Source organism: Hypomesus nipponensis, chromosome 4, assembly GCF_054491055.1.
Source record: "Hypomesus nipponensis isolate SF chromosome 4, ASM5449105v1, whole genome shotgun sequence".
Classification (NCBI taxonomy): domain Eukaryota; kingdom Metazoa; phylum Chordata; class Actinopteri; order Osmeriformes; family Osmeridae; genus Hypomesus; species Hypomesus nipponensis.
Genome location: NC_140364.1, coordinates 3,460,791 through 3,470,000, shown reverse-complemented (window position 1 = coordinate 3,470,000; position 9,210 = coordinate 3,460,791). Strand labels below are relative to the sequence as shown.

Genomic DNA, 9,210 nt, shown 5'->3' with positions numbered 1-9,210 from the left:
TACACTCCCCGTTCCTCATCTTGGCGAGAAAGAAAAGAGTCTGACCCCCCCACCACCACCCCAGCTTCCTGTCCTGAAGTGTTTCCTGTCGTTCTTCAGCGCTGATACAGACATGTCTGATGCTGAGGTGTAGGATGGGTACAGACCCTCTACCTGACCCCTATATGACCCCTACAAAACATCTCACACATCAGCCACACCTCGCCTCAGACACCTGCTGACGGTGCAGGAGAGGAGGATGAAGGAGGATAGGAGGATAGGAGGAAGGGCTGGAACGGAAAGAGAACGAGAGCAGAAGGGAGGTGTTGAGTGTGACAGTGAGCAGAGGAGGACGTAGGAGGAGAGAGAACTGAAAGTGGAGGAGTAGAGAGGAGAGTGAGAGTGAGGAGCAGGGCAGGGCTGGAGGAGGACAAAAAGCCTCTTGGATGAGTTGGATTATTCATTGTGATTATGATGAAGGGATGATTGCCTTGGAGGCCTCGTCAAGGATGGTGACCCTGCTGACGCTGCCCTGACTGAAGGCCAGGTAGGGGGGACGGGTCAATCCGACGAGGGGCCTGTTTGGCTGGTCCTAGACCAGGATCAATACATGAGGAATGAGACACCAAGGATCCTTTGAGTATTTCGCAAAAGAAAATTGCTCATGGACAGACTTGGGGGCGAGCTTTGGCTACATTTGGCCACTACGTGGATTCATGTCTACGTAGTTCCCTGTTATCATGTATAATTTCACTAGATTAAAGAGATTTTTCAAATCAATTGTGTGATAATGTGGCTTTACGTTCGCATATTCTGTTGGTTTTAAGGCTGAGTCTTGCCTCAATATCCTCTTCATCTTCTCTCCTCACTTCTCATTGGACTACACAGTTTGAGGTTCCACCCCTCAGAGCATCTTGTCCATTGAGAAGAGACAGAAAATGCCAGGAAACATCTGAAAAACCTTGAGCTAATTTCCTCCTTTTACTTCCTCCCCAAACAGGAAGTTACATCAGCAGTTTGAGATGTACAAGGACCAGGTGAAGAAGATCGGGGATGAGGCCCCCCCCACCCCGGGGCCAAAGGGGGACTCTCCTATCTGTGGAATATGCCACAAGACCAAGTTCGCCAATGGATGCGGTCAAGTCTGTTCTTATTGCCAAACCAAGTTCTGCGCGCGGTGCGGGGGGCGGGTGTCCCTGCGGTCCAATAAGGTGAGTCCTGCTGTGGCTTCTAGCCAATCACAGCAGTGCACGAGTTAGGTTCCAGAGAAGGTTTGAGTGAGAGCTTCTCTTGGGCCGTGTTTCAACACTCCTGCCATGCTTCCTTCCTGACTCCTATCCTTCCTGCCTTAGTAAAGCCACGGGTCACTTGAGGGAGGTGCATTATGGGTTGGAACATCTAGTTCCACAAGAGTGAAGTGCATGCGTGTATGTGTGTGAGTGCATGTGTAATAGAAAAACGTATTTTACAAAAAACGCGTGCACTTCACAAGTTAAAGCGATAATTTGATGTTCAGAATCCACATTGTAGGTCACTAGGAGAAGAAATGGAGCAGGGGCTGACACATAGGTGAGGGCTCACCCCAGTTGTCATATAAGTGAATGCAGGAAGAATGTTGAAAGTTGATGCCTGTCTCTCCTCTCAAGTGTTTGATTGAGATCTAATGGTAGCTGTTTAACCTTTTAAGTTTGTTGCATTACATTTAGTCATTTAGCAGACGCTCTTATCCAGAGCGACTTACAGTAAGTACAGGGACATTCTCCCTGAAGCAAGTAGGGTGAAGTGCCTTGCCCAAGGACATGTCATTTTCACGGCCAGGTATTGAACCGGCAACCTTCTGATTAATAACCCGACTCCCTAACCGCTTAGCCGCTATACAGAGAGCCAGGGAGAGAGAGAGATAGACACAGAGAGAGAGAGAGAGAGAGAGAGAGAGAGAGAGAGAGAGAGAGAGAGAGAGAGAGAGAAGAGAGAGAGAGAGAGAGAGAGAGAGAGCAGGAGACTAAAATAGAGCGATCCCAGGGTGCACCTTACTGTGAGTGTCAGTTCGTGAATGGGACGAGTGGAGCTCGAGCTGGGTCAGTTGTCTACAGGCCGCGGTCTCAGGTGTCGTATGCATAGCGGCCCCTATGCTTGCTCCCGGTGTAGATAGACACCGTGCCCCACCGATACGGGATTGGGTTGCGGCGCGCGGACCTCGTTGACCAGATTCTCTTTCAGGTTCGGGCAAGTGACGTCAACAAGCACGAGTCATGAACACATACACGGAAATTGCGCATGCTCTATAACCGTTGTTTGACAGCACAGCAGCCATTATTATTTTCAGTTGACTACGGCCATTGATATATATAGGAAAGTGTACAGTTTTAGTGTGTTAGTCCTGTTGTAAAACATCAACTTTGGTCCTTGGTTTCGCCCCTGAAGCGGGGCGTCGTTTTTGGCGGCCGGTGTGGAGCCCACTGGAAGGCAGTTGGCGGGGAGCTGTCCTTGGTTCTGAACAGTACGCTCACGCTCAACGTTCAATTTTCATAATCGACTGATCGTTATTTCAGTTTCTTCTTCGCCGAAATGACGTTTCACGGCATCCCCATGGGTATGATCATCTTATTTTACATAGACGTGGAGATGTTAGCTAACAGTTCTTTTTTCTCTTCGTTTTGAGAGCTGATCTTTTAGGATGTTTACCCCGCCCGATAAGTGAGAGCAACACCATATCTTGACAGCTAGTTTCTGGTGTGTTGCACCAGAAATAGTGACTGCAGCTTAGCAAACCATTCTTCCCCTCCTTTCAGTTCAGCGAATGTAGTAAAATCCCAATTTTGTGGGTTTAACTAGATTAAAAGGGAGCCATGCTAACTATACTAGATGCAGAAGCTGTTTGTTATTCTATGTCTTTCTTAACCGGTTTGGGGTCATCTTTGTGAGTGTGTGTGTGTGTTTGTGTTAGGGCCCCTGCCGAGGTCAGCTATAAGCTGCAGTATCTTCTTGCCAGCACAGCTGCATGTGTGTGTGTGTGTGTGTAAAGAGGATGCGTGTGTTCGTTGTCTCGGGCTCCACACACAACAAAACATAACATATAAAAACAAGATATAACACATGTAAAAAGTATCATTCAAAATGTGTTCAAGACAAGTGCGAGTGAAGTAAAAAAAAAACAACACATCATCAAAATGCATTCCATCACAGATGTTCAGCTTCAGGTTCATCAACGCTGGGGCAATCCTTACCATATTTTTGTATTGGTCTCTCACGTCATTTATTTGGTATAGTACAGACAATTTGGCAGTTGACTTCAACAGATATTCCTCCAGAAGCTCATTGGCTTTCATGCCAACCTCTCCTCCATTCGGAGCCATGGAGAGATGGGCTCACTTTCTCTCCGTGCTGATCCTCACACCTAACTGACAGGGCAGAGGGGAGCCTCGCTGCTTTATCTGGAGCTATTTGGAGCTCAGACAGATCTGTTTTGGCTGCACCCGACCAGACTGCTGAGCAGTAATCAAGGGGAGATCAAACCAGTGCCTGTATCACTCGCACTGGAGGCAGGGCTGAGAAAAGAAGAACCTCTTCCAAATTCAGAATATCCCCTATTTTCTTAGTGACGATATTTTCGAAATGTTTCTCCCGTGACAGCTGCCCGTCAAGTGTGTCACGAGGCAAGTGTGCCTCGATGTCTGTGCCTTTGAGTCATAGGCCCAGATGATTATCGTGATGAGTGCTTCTAAACATCATGTACACATGGAGGTGTGTGCGTGATGTGGATGTGTGCGCGTGTGTGTAGAATATGTGTGTGGAAAGAGAACGTGCGTGAAGTGAATATGTAGGCCTACGTCTGGGAGGGAGAAGGGGAGATGGAGAAAAAGAGAGACAGAGAAAGAGAGAATGTGTGGGGGTGTGTGTGTGTCAGAGAGAGAGAGAGAGAGAGAGAGAGAGAGAGAGAGAGAGAGAGAGAGAGAGGGAGAGGGAGAGGGAGAGGGAGAGGGAGAGGGAGAGGGAGAGAGAGAGAGAGAGAGAGAGAGAGAGAGAGAGAGAGAGAGAGAGAGAGAGAGAGAGAGAGGGGCCCAGCACACCTCTCCCCCTTCTGTTTATCTTTGTAACTCCTGTGAACACAGCTGACTCAGCAGCCTCTGTCTGGGATTTACACTCTCCATCTCCTTCCAGGTTGTGTGTGTGTGTGTGTATGTGTGTGTGTGTGCATGTCTGTGTATGTGGGTGTGTGTTTGTGTATGTGCATGTGTGTGTGTGTGTAGGAAGGTTAAACTGTCTTTCTCCTCTTGTCCCCATTCCAGGTAGTATGTGTGTGTTTCTGTGTTTATGTGTGTCTAAAATGTATATGTCGAAGCTTGTGTGAGTGCGTGTACGTGTAGTAGCCAAGGGAACGCCGTAATTATTATGCTAGCATAGGTAACGGAACAATTAGGATATTAGTATAGGGACTGAGATAAATGAGAATAATATACAATTTGCATTGTGACTAAGGGATAGTTAGGGTTAGCATGTTAATGTGCTTCAGGACGCTAATGGTTAATGGCCCCCAAAGGAGCATGCTAGCACACGGTCTGAGAGTTAGGGCTAGCATGTTAGCATGCTTCGTTGCACTAACAGGGTTGTCCCCCCCCCCCCCCCCCCCTGCAGGTCATGTGGGTGTGCAACGTCTGTCGGAAGAAGCAGGAGATCCTGACCAAGTCGGGGGCGTGGTTCTACGGCTCAGCCCCGCGACTGGGCGGTGCTGAGGGCCCACCGGGGGTCTCCCCAGCCAGGCTGCAGGGGCCGGGGGGGGGCACAGGCTCCCCACTCAGGAACGGAGCCGCCCTGAGGAACTCTGGGACACCGGACGGCCCCGCCGACAGGTACCCACTGTCTGTGTTCTCTTTCGGTTGTGTGGGTCTCCGTTTGGGTTCTGTTAAGGTTCTGTGAGGTTTGTTTTAGGTTCTGCTCAGGTCCTGTGGGTTTCTGTCCGAGTCCTATTAGGGTCTGTGAGGTTTTTATCTTTTCTGCCATCTGTATTGGATCTATGGGGATCTCAATGGGTTCTGTTTAGGTTCTATTTTGTCCAGGCCTTGGTACTGCAGTAGCTCTCTTGTGGATACTGAAGCTATGGACTTGTTATTCATATTTGGGTTCGGATGTCACTGGAATGAGTGACAACCTGGCCATGGTGTTCTGCAGCCAGGGATAAGCAGTGAAAGACACACAAATACGTATTCCCAGCACCTTTGCCTTTCTGCCCCTAGTGGGCGCTCCCCTCCCAACCAGGACCCAGGGTATGTGGAGCCAGCCTGGTAATCCTCCAGGCCAGGTTAGGGCTGTGTCCTCCCTCTCCACCCCCGGACAGGAGAGCTGCCGCTGGGGGAGATCACAGCCTCCTGTCTGGGTAGAAGCAGCCTGTGAGGTTTGGTCTGGATTGTGTTTGGGTTCTGTTTTTGTTCTTTTTAGGCTTGATGTGGCTCTGTGAGGTAATGTCGCTGGCCTGATGTTCTCCCCCCCAGGGCTGGGGGCACTAGACAGAGGTTAACTACACTGTGTTTGGGTTAGGGCTAGACAAGGAGATAGACAGGGCCCAAGACAGAGTGAGGCAGGCAGGCAGGCAGGCCAGTGACAAACAGACAGGCAGACAGACAAGCAAGCAAGCAGACAGGCCAGTGATTGATGAAGAAAGTGTTTTGTCCGTCTGTTCATAAACGGAGTGACTAAGTTCAGTTGAGTTATGGAAGTATTATCAATCTGCAGATTGGGAGAGAAAACCAGACCTCTGACAATAAATGACAACACAACACCAGGCTTAGGTCTCAATCATGTCTCTCTCTTCTCTGAAGACCAGAGAACCATCTTTTATAGGGCACAGGAATGTTAACGTAGATAGTGACAGTCAGGCAGAAATGACGTTACAACAGTCTCAAAGAAAGAGATTCACAGCTCCCAACACATGACCACTCAGATTAGAGAGTTCATAGTTGGAGCTCTCCTTGTCGTCATGACAAGGAACATTTAGCCAGTACTTTCTCCTGATCCCGAACATCTATTAACCATGACACAGACACAATCTAATCTTATTAATAGCAAACTTCCATGATAACATACTAACTAGTATCCAATGACTAGTTCTATTGATTAGTGAATAATGTAAGCACACAGGAAATCGCAATTTTCGTTCACACCGATAACAGATGGACAGACATTTAGACAATCAGGGAGACTGGCAGACAGACAGACTGGTGGATAAGAAGACAGGCAGATGGACAGACAGACAGGCAAGCAAGTGGGTGGATAGACAGTCAGACAGGCAGTCAGACAGACAGACAGACAGACAGACAGACAGACAGACAGACAGACAGGCAGGCAGGCAGGCAGGCAGGCAGGCAGGCAGGCAGGCAGGCAGGTAGGCTGACGGGCAGGTGGACGGACTGACAGACAGACAGGCGTGCCGGTGGACAGACAGACAGACAGTGGTACACAGAGTGGCAGGCTCCTGTCTGTAATCACCTAAGCATCCTAATCCTCCTTGCAGGCTAAAGTCTCGCTTGACCTCCAGCTATATACAGCCTGCGATAACAGCATTAAACACTAACGCCACCACTCCTCCCCCCCCTCCTCCTTTCTCCTCACCTCTCCCCTCCCCCTACTCCCTCCTGCCTTCCCACAAGCCTCTGCTGCCGTGCTCGGCCCCGGGGAGCAGCGTGAGCGTGCTAGGTGATGTTGTTTCCTGCGTAGGAGGGGAGAGGGAGGGAGCGAGGGATAGACAGAGGAAGGAAGGGCGAGGGGAGGGAGGAGGGGGAGGAGGGTTCGTCACAGACACACTGCCTCTGCTGCTGGCTGAGAGAGAAACGAGAGGGAGAGAGGGAGTGAGAAGGAGGGCGGGAATGTGTATAAGAAATTGAGAGCGATAGAGAGGGAGTGAGAGCGAAGGAGTGCGTGTCGGAGTGTGTGAGAGCAACAGAGAGGGAGAGAGTGGAGGATACAACTGTGTGCCGGAGTGTTTGTGTGTGTGTGTGTGTGTGTGTGTGTGTGAGAGCGAAACACCGAGAGAGACCGTGTGTGTTGGAGTGTGTGCGTGTGGGGGGGGAGAGAGAGCCACGCAGCGAGACAGACTCGTTCGGTCGGTGGGCTTGTTCCTCTCGGAGCTCATGTGCGTTCCCAGAGGGCCGTGCAGCCTGGTGCGGTCTGCGGGGGCCTGATGCATCACCACCTCCGCCTCGCCGCCATCGATGGGCAGCGACTCATAGACAGGTATCCGTACCAGGAGAGGAGAGGGAGGAAGGAGAGGGAGGAGGAGGAGGGGGTGAGAAGTGGGAGGAGGAGAAAGGAAGAGCAGAGGGAGGGAGGGGGTGATAAGAGAGAGGAGGAAAAAGGGAGAACGGAGGAGGGAGGAGATGAAGGGAGGGAGGGAGGGAGGGAGGGAGGGAGGGAGGGAGGGAGGGAGGGAGGGAGGGAGGGAGGGAGGGAGGGAGGGAGGGAGGGAGGGAGGGAGGGAGGGAGGGAGGGAGGGAGGGAGGGAGGGAGGGAGGGAGGGAGAAAGAGGAGGATGATGAGGGGGTGAGAAGTGGGAGGAGGAGAAAGGGAGAGCAAAGGGAGGGAGGGAGGGGGTGAGAAGAGAGAGGAAGAGAAAGGGAGAGCAGAGGGGGAGGAGAGGGAAGAGAGGGAGGGAGGGAGAAGGAGGAAGCAGAGGGATGCAGAGAAGAAATACGGTACGTTACGGTGTTGGTATAGAACCAAAGAGTATGAGCTTGTGGGGTTCCTGTAAGTGTTAGCGAGTTAATGTGTGTTAACATGTTCCTGTGTATGTGAGCATGTTCCTCTGTGTGTTAGCACGATCTTGTGTGTGTCTGTGTGTTCCTTTCTTGGTTTCTTGGTGTGAGAGGGGTACAGGCTGGTGGTAGAGGGTACAGGCTGGTGTTAGAGGGGTACAGGCTGGTGGTAGAGGGTACAGGCTGGTGGTAGAGGGGTACAGGCTGGTGTTAGAGGGGTACAGGCTGGGGGTAGAGGGGTACAGGCTGGTGGTAGAGGGGTACAGGCTGGTGGTAGAGGGGTACAGGCTGGTGGTAGAGGGTACAGGCTGGTGGTAGAGGGGTACAGGCTGGTGTTAGAGGGGTACAGGCTGGTGGTAGAGGGGTACAGGCTGGTGGTAGAGGAGACAGGGTAGGCAGGTGCTGTGTGATGTATGGTTTTGTAGATTCTGCTGAGAGTAGGAGATTCAGGGTCCACTGCTTCCTGTGTGAGAGGGAGAGGGAAAGTGAGGGAGGGAGGTGGGGGGGAGAGGGAGAAAATAGGGACACAGGGGGAGAAACAGAACGAGGGAGAGAGAGAGGTAGAAAGCAAGAGGGAAAGAGAACAGGAGGAAGAGGAGTGAACATGAAGAGAGAGAGTGGGAGAGGATAAGAGAAAAAAGGGGACGAGAGAGAGAGTATGAGCGAGAGAGGAGAGAGTGGGAGAGAGAGAGTGAGAGGAAGAGAGAAAGAGAGGGCTAATAAGACGGAGGGAAAGAGAGAGAGACACAGAGAGAGAGAGAGAGAGAGAGAGAGAGAGAGAGAGAGAGAGAGAGAGAGAGAGAGAGAGAGAGAGTGCGAGTGGAGGAGGTGTGTGCGTTGATCCTGGTGTGTATCAGTCCTGCAGGCACAGGGTGTTCTGAGCTGGGCTGACATTTGGCCATACACTGAGCTGGATGGGAAATATCTCTCTGTGTCTCTGTGTGTGCATGGTGTGTGTGTGTGTGCGTGTGCATATGTGTCCGTGCATGGGTGTGTAAGTGTGTGTTTATGTGTGTGAGGCGCGTGTGTCGGTGTGTACACAGCTACAACCCGTTACAGCGCTGTGGGTCTATACGGTACTACAGCGTAACTTATTTGTGCATTGGCAGGGTTAAGGCTGTGGTGGACATTTGTTCACAACGAGTTTTTGGTAGAGATCTTTCTCTGGTCTGAGAGCTAGCTAATGCTACAGCTCAGCCCGCTAGCCGTTGCTCAGCCCCCCCCCCCCTCCATGCAGCTGGTCATGTGACCCTCTCTGAGTGTGTATGTGTGTTGAGGGGTTAAGGTAGGACAATACCTGTGTGTGTGTTGAGGGGTTAAGGTAAGACTGTACCTCTGTGTGTTTGTGTGTGTGTGTGTGTGTTGGGGTGGAAGTAAGAGAGAGAAAGGCAGAGCAACAGAGGAAGAGAGAGAGTGAGAGGGGGAGAGGAAGGTAACCATTCTGTCTCCAGTCTGGTCCGGTCTACCTGGTGTTAAACTGTCCTTA

General features: G+C 51.1%; 1 protein-coding gene across 1 annotated transcript in view; it reads left to right on the top strand.

Annotated features, from left to right (window-relative positions):
* The window catches only part of rims2b (regulating synaptic membrane exocytosis 2b), a 53,521-nt gene that overhangs the window by 5,603 nt on the left and 38,708 nt on the right, over window positions 1-9,210 (top strand). The window contains 4 exon segments of the mRNA XM_084695943.1: window positions 980-1,190; window positions 4,615-4,829; window positions 5,236-5,278; window positions 7,118-7,206. Of these exon segments, the coding sequence (XP_084552069.1) occupies window positions 980-1,190; window positions 4,615-4,829; window positions 5,236-5,278; window positions 7,118-7,206 (558 nt within the window).